We start from the raw sequence: 22,739 nt of genomic DNA, 5'->3' as shown, positions 1-22,739 counted from the left end.
ACCTTCTTCTTTCAGCCAGCAGACTGAAGATAGGTCTTCAAAAACACACCACCAACAATACAAAATGGCTAAAAAAAAAGACCCCAAAAGAAGCACATTAATGTCATGGAGTAGCCTAACCAGGCTCCAGACCTCAGAAAGGGAGCTGAAGCTTCAGGTTTCACCCAAAGAAGCCTAAAGGATTTTACAGAGTTCAGGTAAACAGGCCCTCGTGAAATGTGTCCAAATCTGGTGACCAACTACGAGAAGCTTCTTACCACCATGTCACAAATTTCAAAACTTGCTGTTCATATCACTCTTCTGGCTTTTACTGTCATGCCCACAACCTCCCCTTTCCCTCAGCAACCAAATGCCTCATGTTGCCTTCTAATCTTTTGATTGGCTGACGTGGTGCATTTTTCCACCAGAAGGCTTGGTGGTGCTTTCAAGCAGAAAGTTTTAAATCTTCTTAAATCCCATCTTTACTGTTTTTTTCCTGCGCTGAGCTCGACAATAGTTTATTTATCATAAGTCTGGTTTTACCCGACCTATCAAGATAATTGAACAATTTGAGATTCGACACAACTTGAAATGAAGACTCAACCAGAGTGTATGTTGCTATTACATGATCTTAATTGGTCATGTGATCTGGACCTACCAGCAATTTCTTCGACTCTAGAAGGTTAAATGTCCAACCTTTGCAGACAAAACTAAAATTCAAAACAAAACACAGCCACTTTATTGCAAACATAGTTAGTGACAAGCAGCATGAGAGCTAAAGCAAAGAATATTTTCCATAGAATTAAAGCACATGATGGGAGAATAAATATCAAAAGAATAATTTTTTTAAGACACTTTGTGCAAAAAACCCCCCTCAAAAAAAAAAAAACCAGTCGGTTTCCTGATGCACAGTAACTGTATAGATGTAATACAGCAAATGATAAAACAATCATCAAAACAATTATTTTAAAAAATGACAAAAACTAGCATTAGCAGCAGCTCAGAAAAATCAAACAGATGATTGTTCCTGTTTAAACTAAAAGGAAAATAGATACAAAACAAGGCTTACTTTTCTTTATTTCCTTTTATCTCTATCTGTCTTACTCTGTCTGTCTTAGCTCTCTGAAATTACCACGGATCAACATTTGTAATGTATGCTATAACTGATATAACAGCATTTTATAAATACATGTTACAATATTTAAAAAATGGTAAGCACCAAAAAAGGGTTGCCAGTTGTCTACTGTAAAAGGAAGGCAATGAAGAAATGCACTGTATCCAAGGCATGGTGTATTTACTGTTTACATACTGTAAAGAAGATCACAATGAGGTGAGACAATCAAAAGCCTGCTATCTTTTTAGAGAATATTTTTCTAAACTGCTGGGATAGGGGAAGTCCAAAGAAAACAGTAGGAAAACTAAGTTAAGACGGGAAACACAGGCACAAAAGAAGGAAGAACAACTGAGGAGCACAACAGGATGGAACAAAGACAAGAAGAAAGCAGGAATAAAAAGGACTAAAAGCAAACTTATCCATCGTAGACGTTACTGGGAGATGTGAAACAGATCGAGAACAACGGACAAGTGAAAGTAAAGAGGAAGTGAAAACAAAAACAATACACACATCAAGTAAAACATGCATTCATCACAAAACAACAGCATAGAGAAAGCACTAATACAGCGGTCCCCAACTCCCGGGCCTCGGACCGGTACCGGTCCGTGACTCGTTTGGTACCGGCTCAGGTGTGAAAATGTATGGTTTTCCGGGTTTTTATCGGTTTTCAGCTTTATTTTGTTATCGTTTTTATCGTTAATTCGGTTTTCCTTGGTCTTTTCACGTGTGTTATGAATAAATCTTCTTTTTTTCCGGTACCGGTACTAGTTTTATTTTGTTGTATTTATCCACCTTAAAGGCCGGTCCATGAAAATATTGTCGGGCATAAACCGGTCCGTGGCGCAAAAAAGGTCGGGGACCGCTGCACTAATACTGTCATGGTCCTGGGCCGTGTTGGCCCAGTATTCTTAGTTCTCTTGTATTTTTGTATCCAGTTCCCTGTTTAGGTTCTGTTTCCTGAGTTGCCCTGTTATGTGGTTCCCTGTGTGCTTTCCCTTTGTGACTCTCACCCCCTGTGTGCCCCTCTATGTATTCATGAGCCCTTGTCCCCTTTCGTGTTTTATTCCATGTTTTCCCCAGCCTGTTATGTCTGTGTTCTCCCCGTGCTCTCTCCTCCTGTCTGAACCTCTGTACTTCCTGTTTTACTTTGACAGTCTCTCGTCAGTATGCGTCATGTTGTGTTCACTCCTGCCCTGTCTCGTTATGATTATCTGTGTCAGCTGTGTTCCCCGTGTGCTCCCACTTCCCTCGTTAACCCTCTGTGTATTTATGTCTGCGTCTCCCTCAGTTCTGTGTCGTAGTCTCCCTCATGCTGCGTGGATTTCCCTGTGTCTCTCTCCAAGTATTAGTTTATTGTGCCCAGTTTAAGTTTTGTATTTTCCTGTCATCTTGTCAGCAATAAAGCTGCCTTTTGAGTTCATCCCTTGAGTCCGTGAGTTTTGCGATTGGGTCCTCATCCTGCCTGCCACACAGCCGACCATGACAGAAGACTACGACCACGACATGGACCCAGCAACTCACAACCCCTCCGCTGAGCTCCGGGAGGATTTAATCTACACGGTGGAATATCACTGTCAGGAGTGGGAAGTGCTGCCAGGAGACGAACACCGGGAGGTCGTAGCCGTCCGTCTACAGCGGATGGTGTCCGGACTCCCGTGGCTGTTCGGCGCGCTGCACCCCCACATCCGGGACTTCCTCGTTTCCACCGTAGGCATCCGCCCGGAGCTGCCTCTCCAGTGTGAAGAGTCGGAGGACGTTCAGCCCGGTCCGCTGGAGGATTTGCGGTCCGGCTCGTCTCCTCCCCCTTCCCGGAGAAAACGGCGTTCACGTCGCCGGCGTTCCCGAGCAGCGGAGCAGTTTTCATCCCTGGGTGAGAGTGACTGTGCGTCACACTCTCAGCCCAAGTTTTCTGGACCCGGACTTCATGACTTTTCCACCACTGTGAGTAACTCTGTTTTGCCCGCCATTGTGTTTCCTGAATCGGATAACTCCACCACTGTGTGTTTGGACTCTGGAGACACTATACAGCGAGGCACCTCGGTGTCGGATCATTCACCAGTTGCTAGCAACCTTTGTGTTTTTGAGCCCTCTGATTTTTGTAAAGCTCGCAGTATGTCCTTTGATTTAACCGATATGAATGTGTTACATGTAGAGACAGCTGAACCTAAGACAGCTATCCTACACCAGACTCACCCACACACTGCTACCAGCATTGCAGCCCCACAGAACTGTTTTAACCAGCCTGTACACTCTGGGGTTTTCCAGTCTGAACTCAGCCACACACCACCACCATCATCAGCCAAACCATCTGAGACTGAGTGTTCTGTAACTGATGCTCCTTCTAGTAACTGTTTCATGTGCCAACCCGTTGTGTCTTTTGACATGTCCAGTGGTGCCCAGTCAGGTCCACAACCAGTGTTTAATCATTCAGTTTCTCGAGTGAGCGGTAACAAGATGGTCGCTTCCTTTGCTAAGCTAACTGAAAGACTAGGGTTAAGCGTTAAAGAGTTGCTTGATCAGGTCAAGTTTTGTGACCCACGGCAACACATGCTTGATCCTGTTCGCTACTCCTCTGAACCTGTTGCTGTGAAAACGGTTGTGGGTGTTACTTCGTCCCTGGACTGTGTGGCTCCCCATCCAGTTCAATCTGAGTCAGCCTGCCGAGTTGGTTCACCTATGGACTATATGAAAATTGACTTTGTTTCTCAACCTGTGTTTGTCCTTCCAGCCTCGATTCTGAAAAGAACTGTCTCTGGCGTTCTTCCTTCTCTGACCTGTGTTAGACAGCACACCGTTCCTCAAGAGACAGTTGTTGATGTTGTCTGTTTTGAAACTGCTTCGGTGACTGTCCCTGAGCTAACCTCCTCCAGGACTGCTAGCGCTAACCTGGAGAGTGTTATAGCAGTGGATTTCCTAGGACCTGCTTGCTTTAAACCTAGATCTCCTAAAACTGAGTTTGGCGTCAATAACTTGGTTTTCCCAGTGTCTGTTGCTGCTCCTGAACTCTGCTCTCAAACTCCAGTTCCTGTAACCAGGGCAGCGCAGGCCCAGCTTTCCCTTGCTCCCGTATCAGTTCCTCGGGAGAGGGTGGCTGAGGTCCAGCCGGTCCCTGCTTCTATCCCCAGCCTGGCAGAGGCTCCGTTCATCCCGGCACCCGTACCTGCTCCTCGGGTGGGGTTGATGGACACCCAGCCGTCGCCTGTGCCTGTTCCGGTTCCCCGGGTGAGGTCAGCCGTGACCCTGCCGACTCCTGCACCCGTCTCAGTTCCTCGGGTGGGAGCGACAGAGGTCCAGCTAGCTCCTGCACCTACACCAGCCCCCAGGGTAAAGGCAGCCAGAGACCAGCTCGTCCCTGCACCCGTATCTGTTCCTCGGGTGGGGATGACTGGTGTTCGGCCAGGCCTAGCACCTGTTCCTGTTCCCAGAAGGAGAGCAACCCAGAGCCAGACACCTAATCTACCACAAGCGCAACTACCACTACAACTGGCATTGCTGTCCATAACTCAGTCAGTGGCTCAGTTATTAGCACAGTTTCCTGTTTTGTCACCAGTTCAGTCTTCAGCACAGTTAACGGCTCCACAGTCTGCCCAGTCATCCGCTCCGTTACCGCCTCAGTCCTTTGCCTCATTGCCTGTTAGTTTGTCAGCTCAGTTATTGTTTCTGTCACCAGCTCAGTGCTTAGCCCAGCAACCCGTTCAGTCACTGCCCACCTCAGCTGGAAGCCTTAGTGAGCCTTCTTCACCAGCTGAAGATTACGCGGTGCTGACACACTTTAAACTGACTGTTTGCCCTACACAGCCCCAGCCGTCGCATCCTAAGCCGGCTGCGTGCCCTGTGCCGCTACAGTCAGCGCCCGCGGTGCCAGAGGACCCCGCACCCGCTGGCTCTGCATCCGTCTCCGCTGGGGGTTCAGGAGGACCCCTCCAGCAGCTCCTCGTCTCCGCTGGCGGCTCTGCCCAGCCCGGCCAGCACCTCCTCGTCTCCGCTGGGGCTTCAAGGGAACCTCTCCAGCCGCTCCTCGTCTCCGCTGGGGCTTCAAGGGAACCTCTCCAGCCGCTGCTCGTCTCCGCTGGGGGTTCAGGGGAACCTCTCCAGCCGCTGCTCGTCTCCGCTGGGGGTTCAGGGGAACCTCTCCAGCCGCTGCTCGTCTCCGCTGGGGGTTCAGGGGAACCTCTCCAGCCTCTCCTCGTCTCCGCTGGAGGGTCCGAGGGGCCCGTTCAGCCTCCTGTCTCCATTGGAGGGCCCGTCCAGCCGCCATCTGCTTCTGCTCCGCCTGGTCTGGCCCCGGCTTCGGCTGGCCCAGCCTCGTCCGAGACTTCGTCCTCGTCTGGCCCAGCCGCCGCTTCGCCTGCTGCAGCTCCATCTCCGTCTGGTCCGGCCCCCGCATCACCCACACCCGGTCCGGCCTCTGCATCGCTTTCAACGTCGCCCGGTCCAGCTTCGGCCTGTGCTTCGCCCAGTCCGGCCTCAGCCTCAGCTCCTGCTTCGCCGTCGCCTGGTCCAGCCTCAGCCTCTGCAGCGACGCCTGGTCCGGCCCCCGCATCGCCACCGTCTGGTCCTGCCTCGTCTGGTCCTGCCTCGTCTGGTCCTGTGCCCACCAGGCCATGGCCAGCATGCCTAACACTGGAGAGCCGCCGCTGCATTCCATGCAGCCGGCCCCCTGAACGGCTCCGTCTCCTTCGCCGCCGCCGCTGCCTTCCGCGCGGCCGGCCTCCTGAACTGCTCCGTCGTCTCCTTCGCCGCCGCCGCTGCCTTCCGCGCGGCCGGCCTCCTGAACTGCTCCGTCGTCTCCTTCGCCGCCGCCGCTGCCTTCCGCGCGGCCGGCCTCCTGAACTGCTCCGTCGTCTCCTTCACCGCTGCCTTCCGCGCGGCCGGCCCCCTGAACTGTTTCCACGTCGTCGCCGTTGCCTTCCGCACGGCCGGCCCCCTGAACTGTTTCCACGTCTCCACCGTTCCCGTCCGCATGGTCGGCCCCCTGAACTGCACTGTGTTTTGGGTTGTTTTTCTTGGGCTCCGGTGTTTGCTGTGCTCCTTTGTTTTCTGTTCCGTGCCCTCCGTCCTGGGCCCCCGCCGCCCGCCCTGGGTCGTTTTCTGTTTGGTTTTTTGTTTTCCTGTGTTTGGGCTGTCTGGAGCCAGCCCTTAAGGGGGGGGTGATGTCATGGTCCTGGGCCGTGTTGGCCCAGTATTCTTAGTTCTCTTGTATTTTTGTATTCAGTTCCCTGTTTAGGTTCTGTTTCCTGAGTTGCCCTGTTATGTGGTTCCCTGTGTGCTTTCCCTTTGTGACTCTCACCCCCTGTGTGCCCCTCTATGTATTCATGAGCCCTTGTCCCCTTTCGTGTTTTATTCCATGTTTTCCCCAGCCTGTTATGTCTGTGTTCTCCCCGTGCTCTCTCCTCCTGTCTGAACCTCTGTACTTCCTGTTTTACTTTGACAGTCTCTCGTCAGTATGCGTCATGTTGTGTTCACTCCTGCCCTGTCTCGTTATGATTATCTGTGTCAGCTGTGTTCCCCGTGTGCTCCCACTTCCCTCGTTAACCCTCTGTGTATTTATGTCTGCGTCTCCCTCAGTTCTGTGTCGTAGTCTCCCTCATGCTGCGTGGATTTCCCTGTGTCTCTCTCCAAGTATTAGTTTATTGTGCCCAGTTTAAGTTTTGTATTTTCCTGTCATCTTGTCAGCAATAAAGCTGCCTTTTGAGTTCATCCCTTGAGTCCGTGAGTTTTGCGATTGGGTCCTCATCCTGCCTGCCACACAGCCGACCATGACAAATACATAGAAGACCAAAACAGGAGACGCTATTTTTAGCCTTTTTTAAAGCTTTTTTTTAAAAAATGAAGTCATCATGTGAAACCTGCATTTTGTCATTTTTGTCTAATATTTATGTTTTGATGACCTGAAACATTTAAGTGTGACAAATATGCAAAAACATGCATTTTAGTACACTCCACCTTCTATACACTGTTTATTGTTTATTGTTTAGTGCATAAGCTAAAAAAATAGGTTCCATCAGAAGTGTCTTGTTAGCCTTAATGCAATATATTTCACGGTGAACAAATCAAAACAAACAAGCTTTGTGAGGACCGTCTTCTTAATATGTCCACATTGTGGGATGTAAATGCTTTGTGATGGTTGGTGTGTCTGGGTCAGTAAGGGTCACATTTTCCCGTCTCCTCTACTGTCACAGTTTCCCAACGCACTCCCCTGATCCCAGGTGCTCATCCTGATTAGCATCTTGCCACAGAGTTTCAGCACAGCACCTCCCAGAGGTCACCTGTCAATCAAGCCATGTGTTTGGCACTCTGACGTCTCTTTGATTTACTGCTTGACTTTGTTAGGAGAGCAACCTCTTTCCTTTTGCTGTTAAACCACTGTAGCATCTCCTGTCCACGGCTGCTTCTCCTGCACATCTGAAATTTTATGCCTAGCCCTTCATATTTGGAGCAAAATTTATAAAAAACAAAACAAAAAAAAAACATCTGTCAGTCCCGGTGATGACAATAAAATTGTTACACACTGATTATTATGTTAATGACCAACAGTGGGTATACTTAAGCAATCATTATTCTAAATGTGACACATTGTGTTCATCTTAAGGCTCCAAATTCATCGTTTAAGCTAGGCATCAGTTCACTCTAAATAAAAATAAGATGCTTTATAAAAGCCGATCAGCATAAATCAGAGTTGTTGCAGTAATAATGACAAAAGACCATCACAAACGCACAGGAAACTAATTTCAGCCGGGGACTGGAAATCACCTTGTAATGGACGAGGTCAGTAAATACACACGGACATACTATAATTGATTAATAAGAACATATTTACCTGTTATGATTTAAAAAAGAATACGTGTGTAATAATTGGACAGAATCTAATTGAAGGATTTTTGGGAGGAGCTCAAAGAGCCGGATCGCCCCGTGCGTGTGGCTGGACAACGAGCAGTCATCTATACTGTTAACGAGCTAACCACGCTAAGGCGCTGACGCCGTGCAGCCCTCACACGGGGCGATCTGTGTTAACTCGCTAACAGAGATTTGCCGCGTTAAAACGGTTATGGCGTTAACGTCATGTTGAGATTAACGCTGACAGCGCGACTTTTTTTTTATGCTACAAAGTTACAGTGACAGCTTTTTTTAGGAGGGCAAAAAAAGGGAAAAGAAGGAAATATTACACAGTTTCTAAAAAAAAATCAGTCAAACATTTGAAAACTTTATTTGAAATTTATGGATTTTATTCGTTTGTTTGATTCTTTTGCATTTAAAATGAAAGCTTTTATCAAATTGAGTCTGTATTCTTGAGAGGGGGGGTGAAAGCATCTCATGGCTTTTCGTGTTATCAAACAGACAGTGACAGTCCCAGTGAAACATGTAAATGTGAACATGCTCTGACCTAACAAGGACACCTTGTTAACCAACATCATTCTGTAAGATGAAACGAGAAAAAGCAGGCTTATCCATCTCTGTCAGAAAAACAAGCAGCCTAATAGAATGGATAAGGTCATCACCAAATGTCAAACGTGTTTACCCTCCAGAAGCAGACAGATTGGCCAGAATTCATCATAAACACAACAGGTTCCCATTACGGAAAAATTCCCTCATCCCCTTTTGAGCTGTGCAGCCATTGCCTCTGGTTTAATTGTGTGAAAATAAAAAGGAGAGAAAGGTAGATGCGGGAAAATTCTGCTGCTCTCTTTTCCAGAGAAATGCTAGTTTAGGGACTATAAAGGTCATCTATTCAGGAATGATGACACAATGAAGACACACTGCAAGCTTATTAAGCAGGGATGTAACCTGTAGTTGTTCAAGGCGAGTGTGAGCCACAGAGTGTTTTGACTAAAGGAAAACAAGAGGGAATTCTATGGCTGTTACTCTCCTTGCTGTTATCTCCAAAAACTGAGAACTACTGAGTGAATGAATTCTTTTGTGACAGGGAACATGCACTGTACATGACAACATTCCTAGCTGGTGTTTACTGTCCAGCTCTGCATGGAAATGATGAGGATGAGAATACTCTGAAACGCAGACCTCACATTCGCTCATGGCTCTGTGTAATTCCCGTGCTTCATTATTTGTGAGATGGAAGGTAAGTGTTAAAAAAAAAGTGCCACAGATGCTTGGACGATTTATGATTCTCTGCAAGACCCAAACTGCTAGAGATCAATAGAACAGGAGTAAAGAGAGGGGCTGGGAGTGCAATGTGTCATCCTTTTAATGAAATATAGATTTGGGACTATTAAACAGCTTGCTAGTGCGAGTAAAATTGCTCACTTTTTCACTGTTAAACAAAGCCATCCATTTAACTGTAGAAAAATCAATATCGGGCTGTGACCAATATGTACCTTTCAACTGTGGCTACAGTTACATTGAGCAGGAGCTAATAAATCAAAGCAAAGGGTGCCGCATCTTTTACAGTCATTGCATCAATACAAACCTCTGTAGCTCTCTGCGGTGTCTCCTGCAGAGTCTTTCGTCCTGCTGAAATGCATCGCAGAACAAATAAGCCCCGGTCCTTGCTGCTTATTATGTGCAGGTATGCACGGGTTTGTTTTGCAGTATATTTCATTCTGTTAGAATGGTCAGCACTAAAAAAGCAAAGCTTCTTTGCAGCGACTCAAGAAGCACTACTTGTCTGCGTGTCTGGATCCTTTAATAAGTGAGGATGGTGGAGCTAGGACCAGGACTAGGGCGGCACCTATACCATATCTGGATGAGATATCAGTCCGATCTCAACTCAGAAAGCTGAGTCATGACACAGAGCAATTTATATGGTTAATCTAGTCATTTCAATTCAATTCTGTGTTATTCTTTGCAATGCCAGCCATTGGAATGAGTTATTAGTAGAGTTGCTAACACAGCATGAAGAACATTGACAGCAAAGAATCAGTAGTTTGAAGGTATTTCATGACTGTGACACTTTCATCCAGTGAGCGCTGTCAAACAAATCCTTTTGATGCTGCTGAAGTAAAACCAGTTGTAGTCAATCATGATCACTAACGAGAAGTTAATAGACCTTGTCAAGTTAAAAGACACTAAAGCAACACTTACTAAAAGATTAGGTGACTATATGTATATAAAAGACTTAATATATACTTTTGACCCTGTGTGGATTAAATTCTTGCATATGACGAGAGTATATCTATATGTATTATTATGATTATTATTATTATCTTTTACAGAGTTAGGACAGAAACAGTTAGTTTGAGCCTGATGTCATGTATACTTTAACACTGGGTTGGAATCCAAGGTCTCAGAACTCTGTTGAAAGTGGATGAAGCTGGATCAGTGCATCCTTAATTAATCTTAACTGAGACAGTATTCCTGATTATAATATAATTAGGAAGAAGACAACTGTAAACTCTTGTTTTTAATGTGTTAGTGAAAGAACACGTACTGGTCATAAATCACTCCAAGCTTCCTCCCTGTAGTGTTCATCTATACTGTTCAATACGGTCTTTAAGTCTGATGTCATTAGCTGTGTCTGGGCCCAAACTCTGCTGCAGGTCCCAAAGTCACACAGTCACTGCGGGATCATTGAGAGCTGAAAAACTGTCTAATTTCTTTCATCTGTAATAAAATGAAACAAAATAAAATGTACCAGGTGTAACAATTAAGTTTAGCATCCAGGCATCCAAGAAAACAGAATTTATTAAATTTAACAGAGTCAGAAGTTAGCAGGGAGTTAGCTCGCTAGTTTCCATCTAAATATAATATAACAAGTTCTTACTGAGAGATTTCTGAGACAAATTAACACGTACAGCTCTGCTATCACTTCCAACATAAATGAAGACAGGAGAGTAAACAGCAGTGACGTTTGTAGGGTTACTGAAGTTGGGCTAGCTGGTATATAATGATGTGCTACGTGATCGCTAGCGACACAGCTATGTTAGCATAATTAAAACAGCGAAGCTGGGGGATGAACACTAACTTTTTTACAGAAATGTTAACGTGAGGGTGGGAAAACAACTGAGATAATCCATCCACAATATGAGGTTAGTCATTAATATACTGCTGCATGGGCTGGGCCGTAGTTACATCGTAAGAGTTTAAAAATGAGCTTTAAAATGAACAGTGACAATAAACACCGAGAGAGGCCGACAGTGATCACTGCCTATTTTTAGGGGCTTATTGAGATTAAATAGAACAAGATACAAATCATTAAAACATGTTAAAAACACAACAGCCTTATTAAATGCAGAGTAGTTTGGGCCCTGAAGCAGGATTCATCAATTATAGACCGAATAATGTGTTCCTGAGGTGTTCAGAGCCCATTTTATATAAAGTGAAGAGCACTGGTCCTGACCAAGCATTAACAATTGGCACTGAAAAATAAAACACTTCCACTTTCCATATGAGGAAGTTACATTTACATAGAGTGAAAGAGCTATTCCAAATATGCACCTTGCTAACCCAAACTAAAGCAAGAAAAGCATAGAAAATACCATTAATGATTCTAACTTGTGATTTTGTAATATCTAATAATTACCACCAAAACAGTTTATTCTCCCACAGAATCAGCTAAATTGATTATACTAGTATTAATTGGAATTTTTCTTTTCTGTCTGAAGCTAATTTGGTATTTGTTCAGTTCGCTCTTGATGGCTTATAGACAATATGATAATGTCTGTGAATTCTCTGAAGATCAGTCTCTGCTTTGCCAAAGATTGTCCTCAGTTCCAAAAAGTAAGGACAATCAGGGATGAAGCATAACACATTTTATAGCCCTATAAAGTCAATACAAAATGTGGGTGGAGGAGACGCTTCCTCTCTCATCTAACACTCAGTCTTGCAACGAGCTGCCTGAAAATCAGTACATAAAATTACAGCTTAATCAGTTGTATTGTTAGAGTATAGCTGTTGGCCATTATGAGGTATGTCCCACTATGATGTGCAATAGAGTGATAATGAGGTGATCTTTTTATCAGACAGTTTGGAGAAACTGCTGTATCTCTGCACCCTAGCTGATGTTTCTGTGAAAGACTCAGAGGGGTGAAACAGAGTTACAGCAAATCCAGACTTTATCCTTGGGTTCACATCTTATTTTATTTAGGCTCCTGTATGTGTTATTGGGTTTCTCGCAGTCTGTAGCTACAGAGTTAGCAGCTCAAGGCTCACCTTGTTGTGTGTTAAAGTCATATAAAGTCACTGCTGATCCTTCAAACCATGCAGCAGACAGTCAACACATAGCTATTAGTGCTGCACAAAGACAAACATTGTAACAAATGCACCAGCTGTAACAAAGTTGTGCCATTTCAGCTTAAGCCTTCGTTTCACTTGGACATTCCTGTACAGCTTCTAACGCTGAAGACGGCGTCTCGTGTCATTTAAAGGGTTTAAATTGAGCAGACGCTTTGCAAGCAGCTGAGCGTACACAGCAGTGAGGAGTTGATTGGGAGATTTTGTCTCTGATTAGGAGGAAATGTCTACCGCTGCCATTGGATGTACAGTTTGTGTTTACCATGGTCAGCGTCGCGAGTGGCGAGATCATTTAAAAGTAGTTGAATCTTCACAAAAAACCTAGCAATGTGAGCATTGCTCTCATTTTCAAAGAAATACCTTTCTTTGCTTTGTTGAAGACCTCTTTTCACTTTGTTAATACATAATTAGACTGCTTGACCGTGAAGGTGTTGACGGTACAGCTTTATTGATTTTCATAATTTAATATAATTTAAATTCCCCTTTGTTTTTATTTTGATTCAGTGTTGCTGCAAATCAGACATGCATGCCAATGAATAAAACTGGAAATAGTTGAGTCTAGGCTTAAATTTGGTTGATCCTGACTTAAAACTTATTCTATACACTGCTCTTGACAAAGATCAACTGAAGACTACCATGCCAGAAAACTTTGAAAAGATTGCGAAAGTCTGCCACCCTCTTACAGCTAAAAACAATATGTTATTATCAGTCAATGTTTTCAGATATAACCTATTAGATTTCTCAAAGATGGGGGCTCTTTGCAGGGTCGCTGATTGCAAGACTACAACTAAACTCCCTTTCAGATTATTTTCCATCCTGCTCCAGGGAGAAACTGAAAAACTGTTGAACAGTGGAGCAGAAACATAAGGAGTTTTTGGCCACAGTCTCCCTCGTGTGTGCAATGTTCTATTCTGTTCAGACAAAAACGGGTTAAAAGAACAAAAAGAGGAAGATGCTGCAGAATGTGAACATGAGGCTGAGAGAACAGAGAGTTCAACTCAATCAGTCAGTCGATCGATATGTTCAGTCCTGTTCCCTCTCCGGGGATGCAAAAGTGCAGTGATCAGCCTAACAGCAAGGAAACGTGAAATGTGCAAGTAGTGACTAATCTTTCAAAAAATTAAAATATAAAGAGTGAAGGGATTGTACAGTAGTGTATTCATTGTGATGGTTGAAAAGACAAACTATAAAAATAACTGGGTGCACATGCATAAAATGTGTGTATAAATTCAGTGATGCAGGTCTGTACTGGGATGATATTAAAGTTTGAGTCGCCCACACAAGTAAAATCCAGGTACGCTCAGGTACAGAAGTTATAATAGAAAATGATTTGAAATCATTCATATTCACTGGTTATGATCATGTATTTGTTCATCTTTACTGTGAATGCTCGTCTTTTTAGATCCTATGAGGCATGTATTTATAACGCACTGCTAAAAAAAAAGTAAGGGATCAATTTATTAAATATTCTGATGCATAATTTTAGTAGCAAAGTATACAATTTTACAGATTCAAATCAATTACTTTTCAAGCAAAGTATTCAATGAACCAAATAATAATAATATAAGAAGGGTCAGATACTTTCACATCAAAGTTAAGATTGTCCATGTTAACTAATAGATTTTAAGGAGTGTGCATGGATACTGTACACTAAATTTAAAAAAAGTATCATCAAAATATACAATTAAGCTTTTATCTATTTACATTTTGATTATTCTCTTATAGCTAATGAAAACCAGAAGTCCAGTATTTCAGTTTATCAGAATATTTCATGTAAAGTCTGAAGAAATAAATATTCAAATTCTCAGCCTAGTTCCACGTACACAACCACAATCATGGGGAAAACTGCTGACTTGACAAGTGTCCAGATGATGATCAGTGACACCCTCCCCAAAGAGGTAAGCTACAGAAGGTTGTTGCTGAAAATGCTGGCTGTTTACAGAGTGCTGTATCGATGTAAGCATATGGAAAGTTGACTGAAAGGGAGAGGTGTGGTAGGACGAGGAACGGGGCTAAGTGCAGCCTCAAGGCGACAGTCGAGAAAAGTTTATTCAAGAGCTTGGGAGCGTTTCACAGGAAACAGGGCTGGCGTCAAAGCATTAAGAAACGTTGACAAACATCTGGAATGTTCCTCAGTGGTTCAATATCCTCTTTTCAGATGAAAGTAAAATTTTAATTTTAATTTGGGAAATCAAAGTCTGGAAGAAGAGCGGAGAGGCACAAATTCTAAGTTGGCTGTGATGATTTGGGGTGTGAACTGTTGGAGTAGGTGGTCGTGGTTTTATCAAGTCCACTGTCAACACAGCTGCCTACAAGGTTTTTAGGTTTTAGACCACTACATGCTTCCATCAGCTGAAAATCTTTTTGTAGTCCTGTCCATCAGTGTACAGGGTTCTGGTCAGGTGGAGGAGGGAAAGGTATTTTCTTGCTAACAAGTTGGCCAGAATATTTAAATAGGGACAGGAACCAGTTTAATGGTAACAGGAGAACTGTAAAGATAAACCAAAAAAATAAAGCATGAAAAGATGGTGGCTGCATTGGATACATTTCATTGTTTTAAACACTCTGTTTCACTTGAGCTCATTTTATGTAATAACTTTCTGTCTTCATGACAACTAACTGATGGGCCAAAGAAGCGCAAGATAGAGTCCGGTTGTACACTGCCTCTATCTGACAGCAGCGCTCACTGCAGGCAGATGGTCAGTCCCAGACTGGAGGAGACAGCGAACGTGCTACCTCTGCTCGACGGTAAAATCAGATTTATGGAAAACCCATTCCTTTCTAGCAGGACTTAGCATCTAACCAAAGGGCCAATACTACTACTAAACAGTTTCCTGACCATGCTAGTGCTATGGTTGATTTGCCGTAACAACTCACCTGACCTGAACAAGTGGACGATGACGAACACCCAACCCAGAAATACAGTCGCAGGCACTATCAGATCAGTCAGGACTTTAATAAATCAGCAGTGCCACAAGCTGAACTCCTCCCTGCCACACCTTACTGATGCAGTAATTCCTACTGAAAGAAGTACTAATAACACTAGTATAAATGGGGTTATTGTGGGATCTTTACAGTATAAAGTACCTTGAGACAACTGCTGTTGTGATTTGGCGCTCTATAAATAACACTGAATTGAATTGAAAACGTAAAAATTAAAAATGCCTTTCATAAGTTGGACATATATGTATTTAATGCAAGAATATATATAAATGTTTGCCTTTTTGAATTAATTTATGAATAAATTCACTCTGTATTAAATGCAAGTACATATTTAAGTTGGGTACCGAATCAGACTGACATAGAAAAGTCAACATTTCCTAACTGAATCTACCATGTCAACCAAAATTCATGGATTTTCTCACTTTCAGAAACGGTGCTTTGCATTTTGTATCTCAGTCAGTCTTACTCACCATGACCAAAACCGGTTCATTCAATCTCCCGTAACAACACAGCCAGTCATTAATGTAAAGAGTGGTAATAGATAATAAACATTTGGTAAAGGCACAAATGCACCTAATACAAATAATCATAATTATAAACCATATAATAGAACCATATAATATAATATAACCATATAATATCAAGAAAAAAATAATACTGATTTTCTTCTGGGATCACCACTTCGCTTCCCACAATGTTAGTTCTGAGGCTGTGAGAAGTAATAGTTCATTCGGGTCAAGTCGGGTCAAGTCTAACCTACCCATCATGGGCTTTTAAGCAAAGGAGCCGAACAGAAAGAAAAAACCCCGAGAGAAAAATAAAAGCAAAACACTCAACCGCAGTTTCAACACATCAAACAATTAGAAAAACTGTGTATCAGATTTTTTACAAAAACATGAAGCATTGCATTGTGTAGGTCAAAATAATAATTAGCGGTTGCTCAAAGTAAACAGAGTGAGTACACTTGATGCTTGTGGTGTTAATGCATTTTCAGCAGGTTGTAACGTGTTATCTGGACACATTCTAATTTAACCCTGCGTGATATGTTTGTTTTGCGGCTGAACCGCTGCATTCAGACAGAAAGATCAGACGAAAGGTGTTCCTCGTCCATGAGCTCCCTGTCTCTGAAAGCTGCGCTAATGGCCGCTTTTAACGCAACCTAAGTGACCCTTAAAAGTGTGGTAGATGTTAAAGTGGAATAAATGGCTCCATAAAAGCCAGCCAGGATGTTTTGTCATCCTTCATGAAAAATATCTGTGCAAAACATGTATTTTTCTTTGTCACTTTTTGTCAGGCACATATGAGACCAAAACCCCATACTTTATTTCAACGCTTTCAAACAGCTATCCAACCTATGACTCGGAGATATCAATTTGAGCCTGGCTGGACTGAATCTCTTTTCCATTTTGCATAAAATTGACAGCCATCTGGGGAAGCCTTGGAAAATTGCCTTGCGCTGAATAAGTGATGAAGAGATGAGTCTACTGTCAGTTGTAATAATGTGGCTGCTTTAAATTCATTGGCACCATTGCGGAACATAATTACAGTAACGGGGGGATGCCATGTCTCTGGTCTGCATCGTGTAATGCAAACCAAGCTTAGAGTGTTTTCAAAAGTGGTGTCTCTCATTTTGGCTGCACTGCTATCGTATTAGTATCTCTTCAAGAAACACGCAAGCTGTCAACAGCTATTCACAAGAAGCGGTGGACACAATGAACTAAAGGGGTTAAAAATCCATTGTGCAAAGAAAGCACTAGCTTTAGGTTAAAAGAAGTAGTTCAGCTTAAGGACAAGAACTGCATGCTCTTGCATGATGAGCTAATTCAAAAGTTAAGCTAAAATATAAGAAAAACTGCAGTTCTTCTAATAAACACCTGTGATTGCCTCCAAAAGTAATTCAGTTCCCATGTTAATGACCTCAGCTTTAATATCAATAAAATGTTTAGAGGCAAATATAAAAACCATTTTGGCCAATGGTTATAGTTTTGTTGTTGTGCTGTTGTTGTGAATGGTTGTGTGTCTCTGGCACAGGCTAAAAACAGGGAGCTGCCCTATAGCAGCTGGGGTATACGGAAGTGTAGAGCTGCCATTGTTAGAACAGTAAAGTTTTCATGTTATAACGTGAAATACTATTTTTCTTTTGCCTGGGTGGCAGCTCTACATTTCCGTAGGGATAGGCTCCAGCTCCCAGTGACATCAAATTGGATAAGTGGAGGAAAATGGATGGGTGTCCATCAATTTTATTCTTGATAGACGTCAATATGCTATATGAGCACAAACAAAAGCACCATTGGGCCCAAGTATATCTACTTAGCAGGAAAAGTCAGATTATAAATCTTCTAGCTGAGACGTCCAAAAATCTTAAAATGCAGGACTGAGCTGGACAAGCTGAGTTTGAGAAAAACGTCATATTTTAGATCAGTTTAGATCCTTAAGACAAGCTTAGCTTTTCCCCACTATTGGCTGTGCATAGTGTAAGAAAGGTAATTCTCATTCTAGTCTCACTGCTGCCAACAGGGCTAAGGAGTTTTGGTCTTGTATAAATCTAAAGTAACCTACTAATTTACCTCATGGTCTAATTAGCTATCCCATAATGGCCACATTAGCAACCTGGTTTCTCCTATGAACCTGGATGGCAACTAAATTACCTCCTATGAACACTCCTTAAGTACTGATAATGGTGACAAAGAGAATGTTGATGAGGCCGAATTAATTAATCAGGAGATGTCTATATTTTACCAGTTAAATAGAATTATCTCAGTCGTGCCTCGAAACTTCAAACAGAAAACCTGTCTTACAAACTAGGGGTCTGTATATTAAAGATATTTATCAGACATCAGGTATAGCGGAGCTTGAACACAGAGATGTGTTTTCAGAACCACCTGTTAAAACAATACTCTAAAAATCCTGAACAGTAGACAACACAATGAAGACATCAAGTCCTAATGGAAGAAGTAGCGGATGAGGCCTACCATCCTCCACCTGCCTGTGCCTGGACATTTGTCAGTCATCTTTGACAGATCTGACTGAATTATCCTGGAAAAAGACTTAAAAAAAAAATCAATATTATGTTACGATTGGGGAAAATATACTTTTTTTTCTACCCAGCTGTAAACATGTATTTTAATGATTATTGATAAGTGGACATTTTAACATGTAAATTCTATTTGTCTTGACTCCCTGTGGAGCCAACCACAGGAGGCACACAGAAGAAGGGGAGAAGATAGAAATAAACAAAAGAAAAGAAGTTATAAAGCTTGGCCAGTAGCAGATCTCTCTGAATTAAAACAACTTTCTACTGGTCTTTAATATAGATGGCCTCATGTATAAAGTACAACCTCAAGTTACCATTAGGGAATCTACAGTTTTACTGCTTCACATTGCCTTCTTTTTCACTTTAGCAGGTCGACTCCTGCTCTCATTTACTCTAGAGCTGAAAGCCAGGGTACCTCTGTTTCTTATGCTTTTTTTAACTGTAAAAAAAAAAGCACAGTACCCCTGATTTCAGATCTTTAAGCACAAATTAAACATCCTTGTAAATTGTATGTTACCACAACACATAAACATTACAAGCGTGTGTCACTGACTTACACTACGTATTATTCCTCTCTGCCAACACACTAGCTCATCTTAACATGCTCACTGATATGACTGACTGAAATGTGTCATTTTAACAATGCAAATTTGAAAGTCTTCATTACACCTAACACACTTATAGTATAGAATAAGAATCTGTGAAGTAGTTGTACATATGTACTGTACATTTACAATTATAATTAAAAAAAAAACAACTAAACTGCTACTATTTAGATATTTAGAAAACTAATTGTTATCAGTATTATTAATCTCACTTTGTATGTCTAAGTTAAATGACTAGATGTCTTATAAGTGTTAGACATTACAAGCTAAACTTTAGGATTGACTTTTTAACCATAATTAAGTTGTCCTCTCATCAGCTTGATGTTTTCTCAAAAAAAAAAAAAAACCTCACTAAATTAAAAATGCAAATGGCAGCTTGAAGGAACACAACAGCTTCATTGTTAACCCAAAGAAAAAGAGAGACACCTGCGTCTATGCATATCCCATTAATCTTGTTACAGTCCGTCCTCTTTCTTACTGTTAAATATGCATTGAAAAGAATGGAGTCATTGAGTATATTTGGCGCATAAAAGATACGGGCTCATCATTAAAAATCCATGTAAGCCCTTTAAACCTGAAGAGAGGTGATTTCATGCTCGACTGCATCGTTTCGTAGGTGCTACACTCCACCGCCGCAATACAAAACACGCAGACACACATGAGAACACGCACAGCATCAGACGGTGACGTCCTTGGTTCTGCCTCCCCCGTGTGAGGCTCGGCGGGATGGATGCGGTGTCTGAACTAATGGAGCAGGGAGAACACAGGCTGCCTGTGAATAGAAGGAGGTGGAGGAGAGATCAGGGTGCTCTTGAAGCACCTCTTTGCATTTGTATAACAGCGGGTTACTGTCATCGGGGTTTCTCTTTTTTCTTTTTTAGGAAGCAGAGTAATATTTAGTGGCGAAAGATGCCATGGCTTCCTAGGGGGTTCCGGCGGGATGATCCCTTTAGAGTGTTTGGATCTGCAATTTAAAGGTCTCTTGCTTTTGTTTACATCCAGCTCTGCAGTCATACATCAAGTCATTGCTGGCAATGTGCTTCGAAATCAGACGTATGTGCTAATGATACAAATGTGCCAAAAAGTCCCCTAAAGAACATCTGCGGTTCCATAACCATAAAAACATTTTGCCTCTGATTAATGTGGTATTCTTAGGCTCATGGCTCTCCTTAGCAGACCACCAGACGAGATGTTCAATCAACTATGCATGACTTGACCTTAATGGATTTTGCAATGGGAGGCTTGGGTTGGTTATTAGGGAACCAGCTCATGTGGAACAACCTTGTCCCCTTGGGAGGGGAATTACACCAGTTCAGAGGAAACCCACATTATGGCTCGAGGAGAACAGAGGAAAGCACAATTTCCTCTCTCCTGTCATACATCTCTCAGTTTAAAATGAGCCAACTGTGTGGTCTCAAAAGAAAATTTTCCATCTGCTGCTTGATTATCAATTCCCCGTCCTTTCTCTTTGCTTTATGGTACTGTTGGTGTTTTGTCAGTTTATCTTTGGAGTTTAGTGTCATCTCTTGTGACTAATGTTACTTGCAACTAGATATTTCTAATGACAAAATCAGCTTTTTTAAATTGAAGATATACAAATGGGGTCTTTATGATTATCCCCGTGTGTTTAAACGAATAGTTTTCATTAGACCCCAAGCAACTCTGAAGTTGCTTTGGAAATTAAAGCGCGTCTAGTTAAAACGACGACCATCGTTGTGGCGCCAAGCAAAAGCCTCGATCTCTCAAGCTCTGTTTACCCCATTGCAATCGGCGCACGTTGGTAAATAAACAAACAAAATGGCCCGGTGTTGAATTAATTTCCTCCTCCAGCTGTGTACTCTAATTGGCATAATAAGCTGAAAGGTTATCAACACTTCATGAACCATTATTCAAGCACCTAGCTCGAGCAACCCCCCTCCCCCCTCCAGCTTCCTTCAGCACCACTGAAGTGCATCTGTGCTACAAGGTGAGAAGTAAAGTATGTCATTGTAGGTGTGCTTGTTGGTAAGGCAGTAGTTATGAAAGGGAAATAAAAAGATAAAAAGCCTGCTGATTTGTGGCAGCAGATTAAAGATGTGTAAATCAATCAAAGTCTTGTTAATATGTATTAAGGCTGTCACGGTTCTGGGTCCGTTGGACCCAGTATTTTGAGTTTATTATGTTTTGGTTTATTTTTGCATTATGGATTGTTTTCTGATGTTCTGGTGCTTTGTTTATTATTATCATTATGGATCTGTTTCTGTTATTCTTGGTGAGGGATCAGTTCTTAGGTTTTGGGTTCTCATGTGTGTTGCAGTTTCTGTTCAGTGTCTAGTCCGTCTCTCAGTGTCATGTCTGCATCTGGTTTAGTAATTCTTGTTTCCTGTCTTATTGTGAAAGTCTTTGTCTTATGTTAGTGTGTGCAGCTTAGCTCCCCCGTCTCGTTAGCCCTGATCTCCCCCAGCTGTGTCTCCCTTCTGTTGCCCATTCCCTCATTACTACCCTGTGTATTTAAGCCCTGTATTTTCCCATGCTCGGTGTCGCGTCGTACCCTCAGACCCTGCCTGTGTGTTCCAGTTAGTGTTTTCATGTTTGGTTTCTGTTTTGTTGGTGCCAGCAATAAAGCTGTGGTTTTCAGTTATATTTCCGTCTCAGAGTCCTGCACTTGGATCCACATCTCCACCTCCCCGCACACAGAGCCCTGACAAAGGCATTCACCAAGACTTCACTTGTTAAATGGGGTGGCGGGAGGATGGGGGTCACATGATTGCTGGGTTTTTCTCTGTATGTATTATTGTAGGCTCTACCTTACAATATAAAGCACCTTGAGGCGACTGTTGTTGTGATTTGGTGCTGTATAAATAAAATTGAATCGAACTTATTCCATCTTCTGAAATGCTTAAGTGGGTTTGACACTAGTGACACCACAGTGGAATATCTGCTGCCAATAAGTGCATTTACAGCAGCAGCCTGTCTGTCAAACAGGTTGACCTAATAAGACTTGAAGCAAGCCTTATGCACTAAGAAAAATGCCGCAACGCTAAGCTAACACAGTTGTTTAACTGTTAACTACATCCAAGAGAAAGGAATGACTGTGTAGTAACTTGTGTATATATAATATGTTCTGCAAGAAGTGTGCAATTTGCACTATTTTGAAAAAGACAAAATAGGCAGTAAATGCAGAAATATCTATATTTTATAGTCTTCAACTCCCAAAGGTGTTTGACTGTATGTATAAAACTTCACACAGTTGATTTCAAAAGATTTCAGAAGACTTCATCTTTCTTCATAATACATCTACAAACGGTCTTTGATCTGCACAGACTGTGGTGCTTCTTTTTTTTTTTTTATGCCATGTATCCTTGTAACACTTGATTACAGAGTGGTAGTAGCATGAGTACACACATATCAACTCATTTGACGTTGGTGGCATGTAATGTGTTAAAATTACACGAAAGGCAAGATGCCTTAGGTCTTGATTACTATGAAGACAATTCCCACCCCTTTCTGGAAATGACAGATTTCCTTGCAGTTATTGAAGCAACTGTAGCAATAATCTTTTCCCAAACCCAACCGACCGCAGTTGTTGTTGCTTAATTAAAATGCAAAAGCTAACTGCCGAATATCTATAAATAATGACCCCACAGGGATATTGATCTCAGACAAGTTTTAGGAGCACCTTTTTATCTAACTTTTTATTAATTTATTTGGCAGATGGGCAATAAATACTTAGTGGACTTGTCCTTACACAGTGCTTTTCTACTCTCTCTGGGCACTCAAAGCACTTGCCTCATTCACATCCATTCAAGCAAGCAGTTTTTTCTATATGTAAGTGTTTTTTATCTAACATTCACAGTGGATGCATCAAATAGCTATCTTGGAGTTAGCATCTTTCCCG

General features: G+C 42.5%; 1 protein-coding gene across 1 annotated transcript in view; it reads left to right on the top strand.

Moving 5' to 3' along the window:
* Positions 1 to 1,964: 1,964 nt before the first annotated feature.
* The window catches only part of LOC309698204 (uncharacterized protein), a gene marked incomplete at its 3' end in the record, with an annotated part of 30,399 nt that continues 9,624 nt past the window's right edge, over positions 1,965 to 22,739 (top strand). The window contains exons 1-2 of the mRNA XM_082520504.1: positions 1,965 to 3,034; positions 4,892 to 5,819. Of these exons, the coding sequence (XP_082376630.1) occupies positions 2,573 to 3,034; positions 4,892 to 5,819 (1,390 nt within the window). The 5' untranslated portion in view covers positions 1,965 to 2,572. The remainder of the gene's footprint in view (positions 3,035 to 4,891; positions 5,820 to 22,739) is intronic.

The sequence above is a fragment of the Aulonocara stuartgranti genome (assembly GCF_965226115.1).
Source record: "Aulonocara stuartgranti genome assembly, chromosome: 22".
Classification (NCBI taxonomy): domain Eukaryota; kingdom Metazoa; phylum Chordata; class Actinopteri; order Cichliformes; family Cichlidae; genus Aulonocara; species Aulonocara stuartgranti.
Note: the sequence above shows the minus strand (reverse complement) of the source record. Positions and strands in the feature narration are given on the sequence as shown.